Below are 22624 nucleotides of genomic sequence, written 5' to 3'. Positions count from 1 at the left end.
AAATTTTAACTATTCTAAGTGACATATCATGAGTCATGGCGATGACATTTAACAAGGATTTGTGACGACGATCGAATGATCATATTTAGAAAAACCGTTATTTGATCAAAAAGAATTAAGGTAAACAGGCTTCGTTGGGCAGGACGTGTTGTCAAGAAGAAGCCCCGTCAAATAGGGTCTTTAAGTCAAATTATGTTGATGGTAAAAGAATGCAAAAAAAAGCCTAAGAACTCATGGAGAGAAGCTGTTGATAGAGATAGCAGGGCATTTGGAATCGGCAATTGGCAGACGGAAGCCAACGAAAGAGCCAGCTTTAGGAGACGTCTAAAGAACAGGTCATCGATCACAAATGATCTTTCCGACCAGCAAAGTAAGTAAATAAGTTATATGAAGTCATGACCAAACATTGAATTGTTGCTACTAGCGACGAAGCGATAGAATTCTTAGAATCAAGATTCTGGCAACCAAAATTGACTATTGACTATATCTTGGCCCTAAGTACACTGACAACTCTTTGCCTTAACATTTGAATGTGTTTTGACTAAGAACGAATGATTCCACAACGTCATTGTCACGATGTGTCCCTCAAGATAGCATTTACTACGACACTTCGAGATGTTTTTCTCAACTCAATTGAATATTGACACCAATAAACCCATTTTTTACTATGCCATCAATTGAGGGTAAATAAATATCACAGAATGTGAATGCACTTCATTTCTTGTAACCATGAAAATTTCATTAACTACAATTTCTTTCTCATTGCCCTTAATTGGTCCGCAATCAATTGTACATATTTAAAATGAAAATAAATAAATCTATTAAGCATATAATTGTTATATTCACACCAAAATATTTATCATTATTTTACAGAAAGCATCAAAACTGGCATTTATGTCCGATTATTTTTCATCAATTATTATCAAATTTCATGGATTTAGTGACCTTGAAATCCTGTGTGAATACATTTCTAGCTATCATTTCCAATAATGTTTCATAACTGTCACAAAATGTCAATTCAAATTTTTACAAAAGGAAGCAAAAAAAGTATGAGAATACTAAAGCAGCAGGCAAGCAAATCATATCCGACATCATTGAATTGAGACGTGGGAGTGAAACTTTAATTGTTTGTTTTGACTCGAATCAATTTAGAGATTTTTATCTCTTCATATTGTAGGAATAATATGACACGAGAATATTAAATTCAATTTAAGTATTATGCGCGCATTTTGATATGAATATTATGATAAATTCAATTCACGTGATATGAATGAAGTGTAAACTAGTTATGGTGATGATTTGTGAGGAAGTTGAAGCTCCCAAATTACATTTTGACTACTTAAGCATCAAATTTGACAATATTCCATAAAAATCTTAATTAAAGTTTGCAAAAAGTCACAAAAAGTTCATAACCCCACCCAGACACCCTCAAAATTCCCCACAGTCTGAATAAAAATTGATCAAAATTACAAAAGCATAAAGAGAATTGAACGTAATCATCCACGTCAAGTCACTGACATCATCAAATCAATATTCTAAGGTCTTTGTAGCTATCAAAGCAAAAACATGACACTTTTCAATTTTACAGCTGTCCAAAAATGGAAGCAGCAAATAAATAATTAAAAATTCATAAAAGCTTGACATAATTACATGTCTCACACGTGTGACTCCTCGTTGTCACTGTTGACATTCAAATCAATTTTTAAGAATATTTAGCATTGCATGGTGCACGGAAGAAACTTGAAAAAAAATATGAAAATGATTCTCAAAAGCATTTACGCTAAAAATGAAAAATATACGATCATTATGCGGTTATCAAACTTCTCATTTCTCACATATATTCATTCATTCATGAAAATGCTCTTAATGTCAGTTTTGCACAAAGTGTGAGACGCTATTTAATGATAAAATTACAAGCATTTTTCATACTTTTAAAAAGGAACATGAGTGAGTGAGTAAGAGACACGACACATCATTATCAATAGCGTGACATTGTGAGTACTACAGACTAAAGTGAGCATTTATTGCTTCCAAGGGAATTTCTAGCTATGCATGATGAAATTTTTTTATATGGAAGAAAATGATTTGAGGATTTTAGGTAGGAATTGTGGGTATATGGCGCATTTTTTTGTTGCTGCTAAATGTAGATTGAATTAAAATTCAGGATTCAGTCACATTTGGCTGAATTTTTAATAAAGATCTAAAATAGAGACCTATAAAATTATGGATGAAGTTTCTGAAAAGACTGAGAAGAAGAACATTCAAAAATGGAAGCCTGATTACTATTCAGAGCGACACAAAGCTTCTTTTGAAAGTCTTTTGGATTCCTTTATTTAACTCATGTATTGAGAGATTGATGAATCCGCAATTTGATTCCGAAGCTAACCAAATTTCAAGTGCATCCCTTCTCATGGTATCCCTTGTTACCACTAAATGTATCACTGGTGACTGAGCTCTGTATCGGAATGAGTACTTGAAAGAATAGACTTAGCTACAAAATCTCCTTCATGAATGATTTCTAAATGTTTTTGAAGAAAATCATTCTTGTACCAGAGGGTTTAATGCCAATTAATACCCAAAATGTTAAGGACTAGAAGAACAAGAGCACATTCACCTAAGGAACGTATTCAAGAATACACTCGAATAGAAAACTCAGTTAATCGATCCATAATCCGACTCCAAGTCGGCATTACTAAATTTTGGTGGCAAATTTGATTTAAACGCCAGTCTGTTGTCAATATTAGGATCGATTAACCGATTTGTGCTATTCGTGATATTAAATCTTGACTTTATCATTACAGCTAAAGTTTGTGAGTATACTCATGAGCTTCTACAAAGTCTGTTAGCGCTAGGTCGTCATTTCGTCAGATTTTATCAATTTTTGTTCAATTTGCATAATAGCTAGCATATGTTGTACAGATACAATGTAGTTTATACCATAGATTACAAGGAAATGAATCTAATGTCAACTAAATACTCAGTCCGTCAAAATCAAAAATTCAAGTACAAATATCTCAAAAAAGATCACTTAAAAGAAGAAAAAACTTTCATTGTTGCATGATAATAGACGAGACAATTTATATCATCAGCTGTTTCAAAGCATTTCATATGCTTGATGACATACATACATCATCATCATCAGCATAAGATAGTAATCGTCATAATAATAAGAAAAAATGAAAAATTTTCAACTAAATTGAATGAGATTGTATCATGCATTCTATAAATATGATAATCATTTTGTCACAACAAAATTGAGAAGGCTACACGATGCTTTGTGTGAGGTCAAGGTCCGAAATTGGAGTACAAATAATATAATATAAATTTTAAGTATGCGAAGTGAAAAGAGGAAGAAGTTTTAAAATTTTATTTATCCAATGATTGTAAGAAGGTCATTGCGTGTAGGTTGTCGTAATCAAAAATTGAGTGACCTTAAAATGAATTTTGTGGAAGTCTTTTTTTGTACTTTTCTTTATCCTTGATGTCGAATTTAGAGTTTGAAGGTGTTTTTTGTGAAGGTTAATGGAATAAATTTTCGGCGATTTGTGAAATTTCTACGAATTTACGACGTGAAGGTTACCAGAAAAGGAAATGTGATGTATGGGTCGTTATCAAAGATTTATTGTGCTGAATTATGTGATCATTTAGATAAAATTCATCGTTTTAAGTGAGCCTTGAGAGATTGAGCTGCGTTTTTGAACTAGAACATGATTTTTTTGAGGATTTTAGGTATCCATATCCAAATTTGCTACTTTAAAAGCTTGAAAATGGTTCTTGATGAGCATGTCAACTAAAAAACCATCTCTAAAAACCTTTAAAATTCAAAATCTCCTTTAAACTTACATCCTACATCGCAAAAAGCTTAAATTTATCAAAAAAGTATTTTCATCCACCCAAATTCATTGCTTCTATCTTGCCAGAAAATAATATGTACATTACGGTGTATACGTTTATACTTTTTACAACATTTCACGTTGTCGTGATGATTCAGATGATGATTTATGAGTTTATATTAGGCAGATACTTCATGCCTTGCAGTCGCTAAAAAACTGCAGATAACATCAATGAATGTATATGACGGGTAAAGTACCTTTAGGGTGAATTTTGTCAGAATTTGATGGAAAATTGGTGGTAAATTTTAGGAGATTTTAATGAATGGGACTTTATGGATTGATAGGGAAAATGGATTGATTTCAGATGGATTTCATTAGGTCCCTAACAGATGATGAGCATTCTCACCTAAATGAGGGTCCTTAATATCAATATAATTGTGAATGCTCAATTTTATGAGTATACTCATGAGCATGCTCCTTGTCTGTTTGAGAATTTAGCTAGCATAGATGTCTAGCAACCTACAAAATCATGTTAAATTGACGTAGATGCTCTTAACAGTCTTGTGACTTAGATTCATAATTTTAAGATATTAAATGGACTTTAATGGATCTAATATGCAGTAAAATATGAATGCAACCCATATCAACCTCCTAATAAGACCAAAAACACTCAAATTCAGGCCAAATTCTGACAAAATTTCCACACCATGCCCACAAAGCAGTTCGTTTTACGATAATGATTCCATGATATGTCTTCACCTTTTTTCCTCTTCGCATGTGCTTGTGCACTTTTTAACAAAAAAAAAAAATTACCTTTTATACCGCAGTCATATAGAATTTTGATGGATTCATACACCAGCAGTAGCAACGACAAACACCCCCTAAAACTTTTGATATATCTTTATTTTATCAACAATTTCACAAGAAGGAAAAAAAAATTTTTTTTACGATATTTTTACATCTCTTTATAGTTTGATATGAAATATTTGCTCGCGGGTAAGGAAAATCGACAGATGTGAAATGCTACGTTACGGTATATATCAAATCACATTCAATGACATTGTGAAAAGGTGCGTATGGCAGATACATTGATCGATTTCCCTCTTCCACGACGTTATTTCTATGTAGATGTACACAAATGTGTAGCGGCAACATTTTTTCGGAAGTATTGAAAGATTGTGGGAAAAAAGGAACGAAATTCAAATGACATTTTTTATTGAAAAATAAATTTTCCCATTTTTTTTTTTGCTTCTTCTCGCAAACTTTATTTATTTTTATTCTAGCACGATACGGAATTGTCATCTTGAACAAATTCTCCCTTTTTGAGAAATTTTAAAAAAATTCCATTTTATTTTATCTTGAAGCAGTGTGACATGATAGTAATAGAATATAAGGTGAAAATGTTGACTGTTTTTTGTAAAAAATTGATTTTTTTGCTTCTACTCAATTGATCGATTTTAATGGAAATTTTACAGCATTTATGGTGTTTTTTGCTTTTGTTGTTGTTGGTTAGGATTGTCTTTTATTTAGAGTACCAAAATGTACAGTTTTATATGTCATGATTCCTTTGTACAGCACTGTATAATTGCTATCCTCCAAAATATTCTTCGAAAAAAACTCATGATAGAGATTATTAAGCTATTGGTATTGGAAACTGACAAAGAGCAGTCAGCGATGCAAGAGAACCGGTTTTAGACGCCAACTGAGAGAGGCCATTAATCACAGATGATATGTACCGCCAGTGAAGTAAGTAAGTATGCATAATCGCTGCACTTCGACAAAGAGGAATTGGGGAAGCCAAAGTTTGAATCTGAAGCTGTACAATTGTCCAAAGGATACCTTCGAGTATTTTTTTCTGCTACTAATAAATGCACAACTGACATCCAAGCTCTAAGCTAAGATATTTACTTGAAAGCATATATTAAAAGCCAATCCAAACAGCCCTGTCTGAAGATTAGTAACCCAATCAGTATAGAAATGGTGAGATTTACAATATACAACCTCCAAACACAACATGTTCAAAAGCAGCAACAGAATGCAAATAGGGCTAAACTAACAGTGACGATCGAATGCAAACGAGTTCTGTAGACCTTTTATCAACTTTATTAGATGTCATAAGTAGATGAGTAGGTTCTCAGCGACCATTCACATATTACGATACTTAGTTGAAATTGAATCTGGACCCCTTACTCTCCTCCTTGAACGTAACAAAGAAACAGCCCCTTTCTTAAATTTATTGACTCTAAAGACGTCATTGACATACTATTACATCAAAATTATTAATCCACAAGTCCAAAAAAATTCTCAAAATTTCCATAAATTTTGCATTAATTTAAATATATTCTTAACAAAGAACGCACTTTAATATTAAGGACAACAGCTGCTCATGCTTATCAATCTCGTCAAAATTTCATTATTCTCCATCATCCCCACACAATTTATATTTTTTCATCCTTACCAACTTAAAAAGTATTAAAAATTAAAATGAGATTGCACAAAAAAAAAGACTGACAGCATTAAAGGTAGGCAAAGCAGGCTGGGTAACAACAAAAAAGAATTGTGTTGAGTCACTTTTGTGTGGAGAAAAATTTTCATTAAAATTTTTTCGTACATATTTTTTTTTTGTGCTGCTTACCTTCCTCACTTCTTGTTTTCTCATTTTTTTCCTTAACTTCAGTGTCAGTTTTAATCATTAAAAATTTTTTCTTCCTTACTATGCCTGCCTTCATTTTACCACAAGAAAAAAAAAAGAATGTAACTTTCTATGGATGAGCAACAAAAAGTGAGCGTGAAAAGAATTTTTTTCTTTACATCATCAAGGCAAGGGAAATACTTTTTTGGGGAATAGATTGTAATTACGTTCAATTCAGGCTGAAAAACCAGAAAATTTCTTGTTCCTGAATGAATCATTAATTACAGCTTTTGTCTCTGCTATTCATTAATAAGTTAAGGTAAGATGGGTGATTCATGTTGATGAATCTAATTGATGTTGTAGTTAAGCAGTACGTGCAATCAGTGATATAATGGAAATAGTAAGAAATTTTCTATTTTCTAGGGATTCTAGGGTAATATTCTGCAAAATTCATAATTGCTAATAATGATGTTTTCAGGAATTGAATTGAATTTTCAAGGAAGGCAATTAAGCTGACTTTGTAGTTTGAATGGTAAAACGAATCAAAGTGAACAAGGGTCGGTGGGCTAAGCCTGCTCTAAGAAGACCTAAGAAGAAGCTCATTTAAAAAATGTCTTGGACTTTGTAGATAGCAAAAGATCAAGATGACTGTTAAAGAATTCATGGAAAGAAGCTGTTGATAGCATTTCTGCAATTAATAGCTGACTTTTAGCTAATTAAAAGCTTTAATTAATAACTGATGGCTGCAATTAATTGCTGACCTGGTCAAAGACAGTACTGCGTTTAACATTGGCAATTGGTCAGCAATAGAGCCAGTTTCAGGAACCATCTGAAGGAAGCCATCCCGAGTGGACAACATGACAATCATATTAAGTTAATAACTAGACCTAGACGCATATAAACGCGCAGCAATGGACCTTAAGGTCTGCAAAGCTAATGTTTATTTTTTTAATAATTAGACCTACGATTATCTAATGACATATTTTACGGAACTGTCCTGTGAATATGACATTAGTCAACCACAGGTCTAGTTATTAAGCAGAATCTATGTCAAGTTGTCCACTCGGACATGAATCACAATTGATCTGTACGATCAGTGAAGTCAGGAAGTATAACACCCAAAAAACTCATGCAAGTAAGCTGTTGAATGAGTTTGTAACCCCAGTGAAGTAATTACCATAAATTAGAATTGAATTTTCTAATTTTCCTCAGGATATCCCCCTCAATGACACTTATAACCCAATTCTTAGAAGGTCATCTAAATAATATTCATTTAAAATATGATTTAGTCCTAGAAATCCATCCATAATCCCAACTTAATTGGATACAAACAGACCAAAAGCCTCACAAAACTTTCATCATATTTTCACCAAAAAACCTCCTCAAAGACATGAAATAAGTAGGCATTCAAAACAAAAAATAAGAAAAAAAAACCTACAGCATAAATGAAAAGCAAAAAAAAGTTTTCAACTTTCTTTATATTCTCTCGAAAAAAAAAATTCATAAAGAAGAAAATTTCGACAAAAAAAAAATTATTAAGAATGAGGGAAGAAAATTCTTTTCTTGTTACTGCCATTTGGTACTGTTAAAAGCACCACCAAAAAACATTCATTAAGTGCGAAAGAGAGGAGGAAAAAAAAGCGAATGAAAAAGTTTCTCGCTAGAAGCTATGTACCATCAAATAAAGCGATGTCCAAAAGCAGCCGTGTTAAGATGAAGGGAGTTTTTATGAAAGACATACGAGTAGAGGAGTTACTGCTGGTTTGTGAATGGAGTGTCTTTTTGGGATTTTCAATTGTACACCTTAACAAACAATCATGTGCTCAGTAAGTGTGGTAAGGTACCTAGTGAGTATGCTCATTAATATCGCAAACATGCAAATAACACAAACATATGCTTGTATGTTAGGGTATAAAATTAAGAATTCTAGGCATCTTATGCTACTTAGTGAGTATGCTTATTGGTACCATAAAGTGCTCATTGAGCATATGCTTGTATGTTAGGGATAGTTCATTGTCGGTGAGAATTATGGACTTTTGAGGGAGAATTGAGCCAATTTCTTGAACAAATAAGAAACAAGACTATGAGCATGGTCCCAAAATTGAGCATGTTTAATTATATTGGTTGAATATATTCATGAACATGCTCATTCAGATAAGAATGTTTATTGTCTATTAGAGATCTCTGGATAGCTCAATTCCATTTGGATATTAAGAATTTAGAAACTTTACTTATTGGGTACGAATGGCTTACGAATGGACTATGGTACGAATCATCTCTTGAATGAAATTACTGCCTGTAACAGCCAAGAAATGGTATAAACTTCATTTTAAGTATCTTCGACACGATAAAGCGACAATCAACAATTTTCTCAGCCTAGAATTGATAAAATATGATCCCTAAGTACAACATCATGAAGTCATTACACAACTAAGCCACTTAATCTCAGCTATGGTGTCTTTCGTACTTTTAAAAGACAAACTGACAAACTATAGTCTCCCTACCCATCAAGCCCTTAAAAAGTTCCCTACAAAATACGGAAAAAAGTTTGCGACAGAAAAGGAAACGAAGGAAAAAGGCAAAAGAGCACAAAATACGAAAGAAAAGCAAAAAAAAAAAAAATGAAAGCATTTCCTCACCTGATGCCAAACGCCAATTTTCGATGATTTTTTTCCATCTTTTGGTCCATTTTCATTACCGCTGTTATTTATTAATTTGTCAATCTCAATTAACTGTGTCTTTTTCTGTTGATATTCACTGCCATCACCACTCGTCATTTGATTGATATTAATAATTTTGAACTTTTTACTTCTTGTGTCGCTGTTGCTGTCTAATGAAGCTTTTTCACACTCGTTGGTGAATTGATCGCAATTATTGCTGTATATTTTTCGTCGTTATTATAATGATGATGATGTCGGTAGGTAGGCAAGATATGCATATAACATCAATCAGTATCAAGTCATTAATATACATACATACAGTGCCACAGAGTGAGAGAGATGAGAAAAAAAGAGAAAAATTAGAAAAGGAACGAATAAATAATCACATTTCAACCAATTAATGGAAATGTATCATTAATTTTACTCCTGGCTGCTGACATTGAAGAATTGGATATGTGCCTAGAGTGCTCCAACAGTGTCATTAATTTGAGATTTTCTTCCTCATTCTTGCGCAATGAAAATTGCTGTTGACAGCTATTTAAATGTATTTATGTATATACATAACATACATAAAGGAAGCGAAAAAATAAATTTTTTGTACAAAAATATAAAATAAATAAGGGAAAAGGAAGTGTACAGCACAAGAAATGAGGAAGAAGATTATGTTTTTCGCGAGAAATTCACGCTTCTTTTGAAATTTGCTGGCAATGGAACTGGGTTAGGTAATCAGTTGAGTAGCACAATACTTAAAATTATTTAAGCATCGCCAATTGACTGACATAAATCTGTTTTTAAAGGGGATTTAAAGCTATTTAAACTGATCATGTTCTTTGGAGTGAATGAGGGGTCGAGGGATGATTAGGGAACGATTTTAAGAGATGATTGGTAGCGAATTATTAAAAGTTGAAGGTTCTTAACAGTTCTAAAGCGAAAAATCGATCAACGATAATCCGAAATTGCTTTTTAAGTATCGATGCTTTGAACAATTGTGACTTTTTGCATCTGCAGAATTTCTTTCGACGCAAAAAGTCACTTCCACTTTGAAGCAGAATTAAATTACTTGATAGCCAATTCATCACAATACTCGTCTCTAAGAAGCAAAATTCATGATCAAAAGTGCTTGCTCAGCTTAAATATGCTAGTTAAACATGCTTATGAGCACTTCCCTTAATATACTCTATTGTTGAGAGCACGCTCATTGCCTAGCTAGGATAGGACATGCAAAAGTCGAAAAATAGAATCCGCATGCAGGCAAAACTCTAGTTTGGAGTCAAATTCGACAAAATCCAGCCCCATGCAAGAGTCACACTATCATGTAAATGCTATTTTGCGTCTTTTTCATGCCGGGTGTCGTCCGGGATGTTAATCTTAAGAGCCGCGGATGCTATTCTCTTTCAGATTAAGCTGTTAAAGGTATTAGCTTATTTCCTTAAACCTAAAGTTCCTTCTTAAGTATCAAAATCATGTTCTAATTGGCTATAAGTCACTGTGTAATTAAAATATTTTGAATTTTTTGGTTTTTTAGGCATTTTAGCCAAAGAACTCATGGAAGGAAGCTGTCGATAGAGATAGTGTCACACTTGGAATTGGTAATTGGCAAGCGGTAGAGCCAGCTTCAGGAACCGACTGAGGGAGGCCATGGATCACACTTCATCTGTACGGCCAGCAAAGTAAGTGAGTTTGGCATTTTTGCAAACCAATACACCACAAAGGGACACAAAGGAAATGATTTGCTTTACTTCTAACCAAACTTACTTAGTTAATTACCTCGGAAAGTACAAGACGTAGAAATGACTGAAAATCCAGCGCCTAGCTGACTTGACTAGGTTTTGAGGTCGAATTTCATCGAATTCTTCTTAGCACCAGAGTAAAGCTGGTCTAATCCCGGATTTTGAGACATTTCTATGTAGTATGCCTTCCGAGTATATTCTTAGAAGTCCCATTCCATATCTACATCTACTTCATCTCTTCATTTCTCTGAATTTTTCTTAATCTTCTAAAGTTTAATCAAAAATTTTATTCAACTTTATCCAAAGAATTTTATTTTTGGGAATGAAAACTTCCCTGAAAACTCATTCAATTAAGTTTATTTTCAGCTATATCCTCAAGTAGAAATTTTAAAAACCCACGCGAAGCACTCTAGACGATTTTCCAAAATAAAAAAAGGAATAACAAGAAATTTTCATGCGAGAAAATTCTGAACATAACAAAAAAAAAGTAAATAAGAAAATGAGAAAAAAAAGTGAACAAGAAAAGGAGCTTTACATTGCCATTGTTGAAGCTTATGGTTTCTCAGCTACTTGTATTGTACTTTAGGTTTTTACTTCTTTGTATCTTGCAAGTATAAAGTACAATGCTGTTACTTCCCGTTTGTTTGTCACTTTCCGCTATATGTCCTTATTTATAGAAAATGATGTAAAATACCAGAAGGAGTTTGTTGCCGAGGAGGAGGTAGAAAGCACTTTGTGTCAAATCCTTAAACTTTTGTTTCTGATTTTTGCTGCTTGTGGCAACTTCTTCCTTTACGAAAACAATTGAAAGTTTTGCGAGGACACTTGAAACACAATAACAAAAAAAAATCTGAGACTTCAAACTCGATGCCTCGTTATTTATAGAATTGTATTCACATATACAGCACAAATCTTCTTTCACACTTGAGCCTTTGAGTTATAATGCTATTCGGTTTATGCTTATTCACTGCTTTTGAAAATTCTATACTTTATAAAAAAAAAACAGAAAGTTGTTACTTGTGTTGTAGATTTTTTGTCTACATATTGTTGTTCTGTGCAGCTGAATATATGAAAACCACTAAGTAGATGCTTAAGCTGTGTGGAAAATAATTCTTTTAAGATTCACATAAAGTTTTTTGAGGATTTTCCTTCCCTTTTTTTGTAGATTTGCTTTTTATTTCCACAATAAATGGAAATGATATGAAAAAAGTTAAAGTTGTTTCTAGTTTTTTTTTTGTTTTAAGCAACAATTGAAGGAATGCTTAGGAATTACTTTGTTGCCGGAAAAATTATTCAATGTGTTTAAAAATGATTATTTGCTTTGAAGGATTGTGTCAATTTTAATCAGATTAAGGAGAATTAATGTGAAGATTTATTAGTTTAGTATAATTTATCTTAAGCATTCAACCAAAGTTTAACTGATTTTCTTACGAATTACTCAATGCCAGAGTTGTTTTGCTATCCACAATCCTGAAACGTACCTTAAATCCTTAAAAATTATCCTACCTAATCAATTTAGAAGCATAAAAGTAATGATGCAGGTTTAAGAACGTTTCAGATTTAGGTTTGAATTACCCCCTAAAAAACACCAGTTTTGCCATAACGTTAAATTCGGAAATTAATCTGAAATTGATTCCAAAATCTTTAACAGAGCTCGAAGTCGACTCGAAATTTTGTATGCAAAAGCCGATTCAAGTCAACTCGACTAGATACAAAACACGACAGATCTAGTGGATTTTTGTACCAGTGGACAATCGACCCATTGGGCATATTTACCAGTGGACTTATATATCTGTGGGCATAAGTACCAGTGGCCATATGTACCAGTGGATATATCTATTAGTGAGTATATGTTCCAGTGGGCATATGTACCGGTGGGCTTTTGCACCAAAGGGAAAATGCCAGTGTGCTAATGTGTTAGTGGGCAAGTATCAGTGGGCAAATGTCCAACACCCCTTTAATATCTTGATTTTGTCGAAGGTTTGGAAGGATAGGATCGACTTTAATCCTCATAGGCTGACGTGAGACGCGTTTTCAGTGCGTTGCATTCCAAAAAGGACGTGTGAAAAGTTTCTCAAGCCCAAATCTCGAACCCATCATCGTTGGGTGGTGTGCAATGATTAAGTTCCAAATAACAACACCACTAAGTCACCGAACCACTTCAACTAACTAAATCCCAAAAACTATATAAATCTATAGCTTTATCCCACCTACATATTTTCAAAAGCACTTCAACATGAACATATTTTATATCACAAGGAAGCGCATTGATCCAATATCAAAAATCCTTATCTTAAATCAATTTTGAATGACTTTATAGTTTTAACAGTTAACTTCCTAATTAGACCACTCAAAACAGATAGATCATAAATTCTTACAATGTATTGAGTAATGTTGGATAATTTATTACGTGTAATATTTGACAAGTGATTTCCATTCCTTTATAGCCAAAACCACCTTCAATAAATCAATTCATAGATTATGAGACTTTAATTGGCAACAAAATCCACACTTCGGAAGCACTTGACGTGAATTTATTAATTGATTTTTAGTCAATTACTTAATGGATCATTAGCAGCACTTTCAATTTGACGTAATTTAATTCTTTTACTAGCTTTTGTATCAACTTAATTGTTTATTTGTTTGTCTAATTATTCAGAACAATATTGTTTGTCTCACTCGATTATAGACTTGTTATTTGATTATTGTTAATTAAATGTCTTTTCATTATTATCATAAATGTCACAAATGACGTAAATTCGCATTTGACAAGGTTTCTCATTTAAATTTTAACAAAGTCTTTGAAGTGAATATGGGAATGGGGAAAATTTTGTTTTTGGTATGAATGAAGTCACGAAAGAGTTAATAATTGGAAGTGTGATGGAAAGTTTTGTTTGTGGGTTTTCAGATTTTGAGATTTGTGGATGGGGAGGAACATATATTGATCTGAGTCCGAATAGAACAATGTGTTGACGACTTTGGCACGGCTAAGTTACCGTATTAAGTATGCTTTCTCGCTATCGGGATCGGGATCGGGATTTTTGATGAGATTGATCCCGGGTCAAATCCAGCGGGATATCAAAAAAATTTATCGGGACCGAGATTTCGAGAAAACACGTCATCCTTAAGTGCTTTGATGATACAATGATGCATTTCGTAAAATCATGTGGTAATTGCCGCATTGTACTTTTCTGTTTAAAATTTGTACTATGAGGATTGACAAAGAAACTTGATTTTTGAAGTGGATTTAAGTATTGTTCTGAGTCTAGAATCAAGTGTCGATCGTCACTGGTAAGTTGATGATGGCAAGGTCAATGACTTTCGACCCAAAACATGGATTTAAAGAAGCACGATACGCAGACATTATTGAATTTATCAGAAGATCCGACGGCAGTACTTTAAACGATCTCAAGTGAAGACAAATTTGATCAATCGTTGAATTTGATCGCAGTGCGCCTTTTGTCATCGAATATTAATTTTATCCAAAAGTCAAACTGGTAAGTTTGATCAATTTCGCGGATTTGATCAATTTCGTCAATTGACTGCTACTTGGTTCTTCAAAACAGAGCATCATTTCGTGACAAACTTGACAACACATCAAAAAATCATTTAGTCATTATTTTTTAGCAAAATTTCAATTAATTCCTGCTTTAAGCATCTCGTGACATCCATTTGAACTATTGCACTATGCCAATCATTGAAGATCCATAATTTTCTGATGAAATCAAAACTTTTTTGACTCGTGTCAACCTACATTTCAACTTTATTGATTTAAATTTTTTGTTCTAATTATGTGCAAACACGTGTAGGTTCTGAAAAACATTCTCATCATCTGTCAATAACTCATTAAACTTTTTCTGTCTTATCAACTCAAATAAACACGAATATTCTTGTCGTTTTTAATAGTCATCGTCACGAGTTTGGAGTTTTTTTCATCAATGAAATTGAACATTGGATTAAGCACTTGAAATTTTTGGTATGACTGATAAAATGATTGGGTTTTATTACAGTTATAAGGCAAAATTATGTCTTGAGTACTTTAAAATGACGCGTGGACACAAAAATTGTGAAATTCGTAATTTGTCACAATTTTAAAGGTTATTAATCATTATCAGACATTGATTTGAAGCTGCAAATTTAAATTCAAATCGCTACTCAAGAATATGACTAATCTGCATTGAGAAATTTCAAGTTGATACACATTTTAAAGGTTAACGACAAGATACTTTGAGCATTTTCAAGTTTATCATTATTTATGGATACAATGACATTTCTATTTGGAGAAAAGATTTTGATGATGTTATCAAAAAAAGTCACCGGAATATTAAGGCCAATTGACACAGATTTTGTGACAAAATTCACCAATTTAGTTAAATTGTTGCTATATTTGTCAAGTTTCGCTTGCGCGATGTATTAAGATTTTGAATGAAGATCTTGACAAATTTGAATATTTTTTGGGTATTTTTTGAATTTTTATGGTTGAAACTTTTGAATTTTCATTGAATTTAACAATTTTCAAGGCATTTAAAACTTTTAAAAAAGGCCTGAATAGCACAAATCTGTTAATCGGTCCAAAAACAGACATCAGACTGTGCTGACCCTGACATTGTGGTGGATTTAATTGAATTTGCGACCTTAAAAATTAAGTAAAAGTCGCGCAAGTTTGGGATCGGATTTTTGATCAATTTAATCGATTTGTGCAGTTCAAGAGAATTCAACCAAGAACCACAGGCTTGCGTTTCACACGTTTTAGACACGCAGGCCTGCTAATTGCGGCTGTGTCTTAAAGTTCAATGGAGGGAAATCTTATATTTTTCGCAACACACTTGGTGGTAATGCTCGATCAAAACCGCGAACATGACATTTGCTTCATGACATTCTTAATTTTTTTTGGCTTAAAACAGGTTTTCCACCGTTGTTCTAGTTCGTCCAAGGCTGCAGATCAACAGTTTTGGACAAACCCTATATTCCATAAACACAATCTCGAGTGATACAAAAACCGTTAGAACAGGTCATTAACTAGACATCAATCTGTCGTTTACTATTTATAACGTATTTTTGCCAACTCAGCAATAATCAGCACATTTTAAAAATAGTTCATTCTCCTTAAAAATTGAATCATTTTCCACACTTTTAGAAACATCAATTTATTGTTTTCATATACTTTTATTTATTTTTAAAACAGCTACATCAGTTATTTTATTTAAAAATAAAGTAATTTACTTGGACGTTGAACACACTTATTATCAATATTTTATTCCAGCTGTTTTAAATTGGACATTTAATATTTAATAAATTTACTCAGAGTAGATACAAGTTTGGAATATCCACTTCGGTTCACTAAAAGCTGTTTTTGTAGCTTTAACACATAATTAACTTAAAATAATTTTATGTCTTTTTATAAACCATATGTTTGTTACTTTTTGTATTTTTCAAATTAAACATATTTAAAATATTTATTATTTTCATTATTTTTAAGTCTTTTTTAACGATTATTTTAATAAAATTTATAACAAAATATTTAACAATTTTTTTTTAATTTTTTCAACACTATTTTTCAAACAAACTTAACAAAAAATAATTTCAAGCCTTTAATTCGCGACCGATCCTCTTCATAGCACGTTTAACTTGAAAGTAATTGATTTTATCACCAGCTCACAATCTTTTGATCAGATTTTTAAAACTGAGCTTCCCCCGTACATGTGCGTATGAGCGCGAGTCAACAAATGAATTGAGTAAAGTAAATCTGAGAACTTTAAAGAGTCAATAGTCATCCTCACTCTCAATATCTTTAATTTTAAAAAGAGTCAGTATAGAAAATGCGAGACTTTAGTTGGAGGAGAAAAAAAAGCTTTAAATTAAGTTTGTATGTGTTTTATAGGATGATAACATGAGCGGATAGTTTGTATTCATGCAGATTCACATTGAATGAGAGATGCTTCAGCTAGGCTGAGCATAAATATGTATGTACTGATAAATTTGCAGGTTTTAGAAAGTTTGTATTTTAAAATTAAAGTTTCTTTTTTTTGAAATATTGAGGAACAAAACTAAGACGTCCGAAAATAGACAGAAATTCTTGAAATCTAGTCAGCAGGGGCGTAACCAAAAGTGTTTTGAAGGATTTGTGAGATTTGAAGAGTTTGTATTGATCGCAAAAATCTAGGGAAGAAAGATGAAAAATCCCGAAAAGCCTAGGATATTGCAGAATATTTGAAGAAAGTAGGTTGAGCCATCCCATTCTCGAGTGGACAAAAATACGTTATAACTGGTTAAAGACAAGTTGATGTCCAGTTAGTGACTAATTCTAACGTAATTTGGTCCATTCGGAATACCTTAACTATCTGTATGCACTTCTGGTAGTGAGGGTGGGAGATTATAGTGAGTCGAATAGAACAATTCGGTCAATCGTTCCATTTTCCGACACTAAGCCGGCATGATGTTCAGAGTCACGCTGGTCTGGTGTTGGATTGAATCCAAATTCGAGATCAAGTCACAGTCACGTTCGCTTGGTGCATATTTTGTGATCGATTAAATGATGTGTGCTATTCGGTTGAGCGATTTGAATTATCAAAACTTACTTGCTATAATTATAGGATATCTTATTGATGACGTAACCCAGAATACCACAATCATTGATTAATCAATCAAAAATCTGGCCACAGATTGCAGTGAATATGACTTGATGTTAGATTCGGTTAAAATTCTACACCATGTCAGAGTTGAGTCAACCTGGAAATGGTACTGAATCAATTATATCATACCTTCTTAAATTAATCCATAAAAACTTACCTTTTTGATTCTTAATTTATTAAATTTAACATCTTTTTGTTCCTTTACACATTTCAATTTTCATTTATGAAAATTAAAAAGAAGAAAAAAAGAATAAACATTTTCCTTTTTGCTTTTATAAATCTCATCTACACAACATTATTATTATTTTTTTTTTGATGTTCTTTCATGTGAAATAGCTGGAAGGGAAAACTTTTCCTTCCACATGCTGATATGATGTGATATGAAATTTAAAGAAAAGATTTCAAAAGCAAGATCAAAAGCATAACAAGTGAGAATATTATGACAATTATTACTCAAGAGACATCATTATCGTGATTAAATTTTTTTGCCATCACTTCTTTTATGATTATCGCTCCAGAAAAAAGTTTGTTTCACACTTTTATTTTTCAACTTCCTTCTTTTATGAGATGTGTGCTTGATATGATCACTTTTGTTTGAAAATTTTGTATGGATATGCTTAACGTTTGACTTTTGGAATCTGATAACTTAAAAAAAGTTGGGTATTATAAGCAGTAATGTGGCAAGAATAAGTTGTTTATGAGACTCGATTAACAGAAATTGTATTAAGCGTTGGAAAAACGGCTGTTCATCACCACCTTCTGTCCCTGGCGGCTGGCGTTCAACATGGCTGTTGTTCCCGGCTACCGATGTCTTTCGGCGACCGTTGTAACTGGCGAAAGGAGCCCATCGGTGGCCGTTGTCTCTGGCGGCAACCATCCAAAAGCAGCCATTGCCCTCAGTACCTCATGCCAGTTCTGATTGTAGAAAATTGTTATTATACTTAAAATTAAATAATTGTACAGTTTTTTTAATCCACATTTTACAATTTTTACAATTTTCAGATGAGTGTCTAAGCCTTGGTCATTAGTGGCCGCGGCTGAAAATCTAAAGAAAATGATGCAGTTGCCATGCAGAAGAAGTTTTATCTCAGAAATAATATGAAAATCTTCAGTGAGCAATAAGGTTGGTTATTGAAAGAAGTTAAATAGTAGGTAGAGAAGACGTTTGCTGCATTTTTACCGAGACGATGCTGTACATTTTGCCTTGGAGGTGTGTTTCGACCTAGTGTTCTAGTTTAGATAGTGACCCAATTTCCCAATTATGATAGTGACCCAAATTGTCATGATTACATTCATATTTTATTCAATTCATAGTTTCGATCGCCAGCGGTGTTCTTAGTGCAAACAAGAAGTACCACGGTGAGGTGAAACACTTGACTTTTGGTCAGCCACCGAGTCAGATCGACAACCTTTCCACAAACAATGAATTTTATTCAATGATCAACTGTAATTAGATTAAGCACAACTTTGAACCTCAATTCAAAAAGATAAGACAACCTTTATGTCACAAAAAGCACTAGTTCTGTCATAAATTGCAATTTATAATATCATCACATGATAAGCGAAACGATTCCAACAATGCAATCAAGATAACTGAAATGCATAAAAATAAACTGATTATTTATTACAAAATATGATGTGAGTCAGAATTAAGTAACCAGGAACAAGTGAATGTGGAGAAAAAAGTGAAAGTTTTGTTCTGTAACAAAAAGAAGTAAGGAAGTGGAAAAGCATGTAAAATGAATTAAGAATAAGAAGATGAAAATGTAGAAGAATTGATCGTAATCACACAAAAGGGAACATTTTCATCATCATGTGATTGTTATGTACGCACATCTTTATTTTTTATTTTTATATATACACTTTTTTTTTTTAATCATAATGGTGCCATTGTGAAGTGACACAGTTTGGTGTCTCACATATCTTATGTGAATCGAATTTGCAATCACACACATATAATATGTTCCTTGATAGAAATGGAGGATGAGAACATTCTTAACAATTGTGCCCTGAATGTGTCAGTTTTCATGATGATAATAATGATGATGATAAGAAAAGGAACGAAATTTCATATTTTTTTCTCGTACCTTAAGGTGGTGATGACATGTCTCCTTTTATGCTTTGATAAAGCTCTACGTACTGATTTTAATGTACCTGCTGATAACTTTATATGAGTGGATTCACAGTGTGATAACATAAAATTTCAATTAGAGTTTGGGAGACAAATTTTTCATCATTTGACATTGTGTTATGAATTTGGGAAACGACCTTTTTCGATGAGAGACTTTATTTAAGGTGCTGAACAGTCTAGGATTATTATGAAAAATTCTTTTGGAAGTTGTGAGAAATCAAGGAACTTTGAATCAAATTTTTGTCCGAAAAGCATATCATAGTCATTAGGGCACTACTAATCTGGAGTAGGGTGTCTCAAACGAGTTTTTCGAAACCAAGAATGAGACTGAGACGAAGAACAAAACCGGGACGGAGAACGAGACCGGGACTGTTAATGAGACCGGGATCGTTAGTGAGACCGAGGATGGAGAACGAGACCGTGACGGAATACGAGACTGCAAGCGAACTATCCTCAAGAACCTTTACTTTTGAAATTTGTTGAGACTGATACTTCAAAGAACTCTCATATAGTATCGGCCTTGAAATCGAATATTCGTTCAAACCGAAACCTCAAGAAATCCTAACTGCAACATCGTTATTTTCCCAAAAATATCAAAATTACATGAAGATGTGCTGATTTGTCAGTATCTTAACGACTATTTGTATCCCATTTTACCAATGAACTTGAAATTTGCGACAACAATTCAAGTTTTGATACCCGAGAATCAAAAGAGGTCTTAAAGTCTTCATATTTAGCAATGGACATGTGTCATTGACCCAATACCAATCATGCATTATTATTACAACTTATAAGCTTATGTAAGAATTTTTTGGCAAATTGGAAAGTCAGCCTACCCGAGCGACAATGAAATGAAACAGGTTCCGCCATTGAGCTTGTCGGGCTCCGCTAAACCTCTTATATTAACACTAAATGGACACAAGACGGCTATTAATAAAAAAAGTTTAGTGAAGCCTTTTAAGATCCCTGGCGAAGCCATCTTAATTTGTGTCGCTCGGGCCTAAAATTCCCCAAAAATTATTAAACCTTTATTTATGTTAATTTATTAAATAATCCAAACACACCTCGTATTAGTCACACACATTTTTTGCAACTTTATTTTCTGATACTATTTCTAACTATTTCATTCATAAACATGCGACCATAAAATTAATTTTTTAACCTTACAAAATCCATGAGACCAAATCGTATTGGATCTAAAATCAACATAGAAGTCCATAAAGTGTTGTAAATTATTATCATAGAAGAAATAGAAAGTAAACTGTGGTGGTGCTCGATAAGGCTAATATATTTGATTATGTAAAACAAACAAATTTATTTTGTGAGATATGAATATCGAATATTTATAATAAGGTTGAATGACTTTATTCGTCTGATTTTTTTTTTTGTTTTGTTTTGGCGAAAAACAGCTTCTTTAATGTTATGCAAAAATTGATGGTTGGAAACTAACTTAAGAACTAACTTAAATTAAGAAATAGAACTTTTGCTATTATACCACTTATCTATAAGCTGTAGAATATGGGCAGAATTACAGTATATGGTCGATAGACCGACCCCAAGCTGACTCCACCCTGGCTTGAGGCAGGAAATCATCAATTGTGACCTGAGGTCAGAGAATGATAGCAAAATTCAATTATTGTTATGGACATAGTCACGATTTACACTAGCCTGAGGCTTCGTTTCTCGCGTTTTTAAAAGTCGTATGTTTTGCACCAAATCAATGTCGTATGTCTTCAGATGGAGGCTTATCAACTCTGCGGGAAAATTACATTGACACTGACTTTTAAATAAAGAATAAGAATATTCTAAAAAAATCATAATATTCTTCTAACAAGTTGTGACCCAAGTAGGAATTTGTTGAATTTTTAGTTTGAGTATCCAAACCTGATCTAAAAGTGATACATAAAAGTGTAACCAAAAATACTCATTTGCATTTTTATTTGTTATACTAAAAATGAAGAGATTATCTCGTGTGTAACGCGATGTCTGATAAAATGAAAATAGAAGAAGACACCAAAAAAAATATGTTAATACGTTTTTGTTTTGACTGGATGATGACGTTAATGATATTCACATTGACCTATCCATTGAGCTTAAAACACTCGAAGACTTGCCAATGATGAAGAATGATCGATCAACTGAATATTATTCAGAGTGAAATAGAAAGGGAGATACACCCGAGAATACACTAGGGACAGTCTATGGTCCAATGTTTTCGGTTTCTACTTAATAAACCCATATGTTATAGCAGGTGTTAACAATTTTAGTCAAAAGTCGTTAGAGTCGACTTAGAGCTCTAATAGGTAATATAAAACGTACAGATATCAACTTACTTGAACTGACAAAGATTCTCTCGAGTGCTTGCTTGAGTGATGAGCATGCTCATGAATGCTGCTTTCAGCTTGCTCTGCTCTTAAGAGCTCAATATTTGCCTGCTCTATAATTTTCTCTAAAATACACAATTTCTTCACTCTCTAAATTGCATAAATTCTAAATTGTTAGACATTAAAATATTTTGTCCTTCATAATTAATAAGAATAACAATTTAAAAATGTTTACATTCTCCGCAATCGTACATAATATTTATTTTTTTCACAATCATCGTTGCTCATATTCAATTTTCTATAACTTATGCATGTACAGCCTATTCAATAAAAAGTTGTACAAACAAAAAAAGGCAAACCGAAGCAGTAACAATATGTAAACACAATAGATACATAAAAATAGGTTGACAATCATTAAAAACGAATTTTTATTTCGTGTGTCCTCTACTATCAGTAGTAAAATCGGGTCACGGTCACAATAGAATTCTTTTCTTTGAATTGATCATGAATTTAAATTTTCTTTCCTACTTTATTTCCGTCGCATGCCTTTTGTGAATGCCAGCATGTAGTTAGAGTAATCATTGTCATTATGATCTGATTTATTCACGTTTAGAATTCAGGAAGGTCAATTATGTTTTGTTTGGGTATGAATATAATTTTTGGCGAGCATTTTTTTTGCATG

The 22624-nt window shown here is 32.8% G+C and overlaps 1 protein-coding gene across 5 annotated transcripts in view; it reads right to left on the bottom strand.

The window, feature by feature from the left end:
• LOC139085856 (facilitated trehalose transporter Tret1-like) overlaps positions 1-16213 on the bottom strand; it is a 28896-nt gene extending 12683 nt beyond the window's left edge. For 2 of the 5 annotated variants that reach the window (XM_070634029.1, XM_070634034.1), the window contains exons 1-3: positions 16079-16212; positions 11391-11842; positions 9105-9342 (exon numbers count right to left, since the gene is read on the bottom strand). In XM_070634029.1, the coding sequence (XP_070490130.1) occupies positions 9105-9342; positions 11391-11398 (246 nt within the window). In that variant the 5' untranslated portion in view covers positions 11399-11842; positions 16079-16212. Of the gene's footprint in view, positions 1-9104; positions 9343-11390; positions 11843-16019 lie in introns of all 5 variants that reach the window. The other 3 variants (XM_070634032.1, XM_070634033.1, XM_070634030.1) reach the window with 3 other exon arrangements.
• Positions 16214-22624: the final 6411 nt, after the last annotated feature.

The sequence above is a fragment of the Chironomus tepperi genome, unplaced genomic scaffold, assembly GCF_022539635.2.
Source record: "Chironomus tepperi strain 1889 unplaced genomic scaffold, CSIRO-AGI_Ctep_v1 contig_84, whole genome shotgun sequence".
Taxonomy (NCBI): Eukaryota; Metazoa; Arthropoda; class Insecta; order Diptera; family Chironomidae; genus Chironomus; species Chironomus tepperi.
The sequence above is the reverse complement of the archived record's forward strand: the minus strand, read 5'-3'. Positions and strand labels throughout refer to the sequence as shown.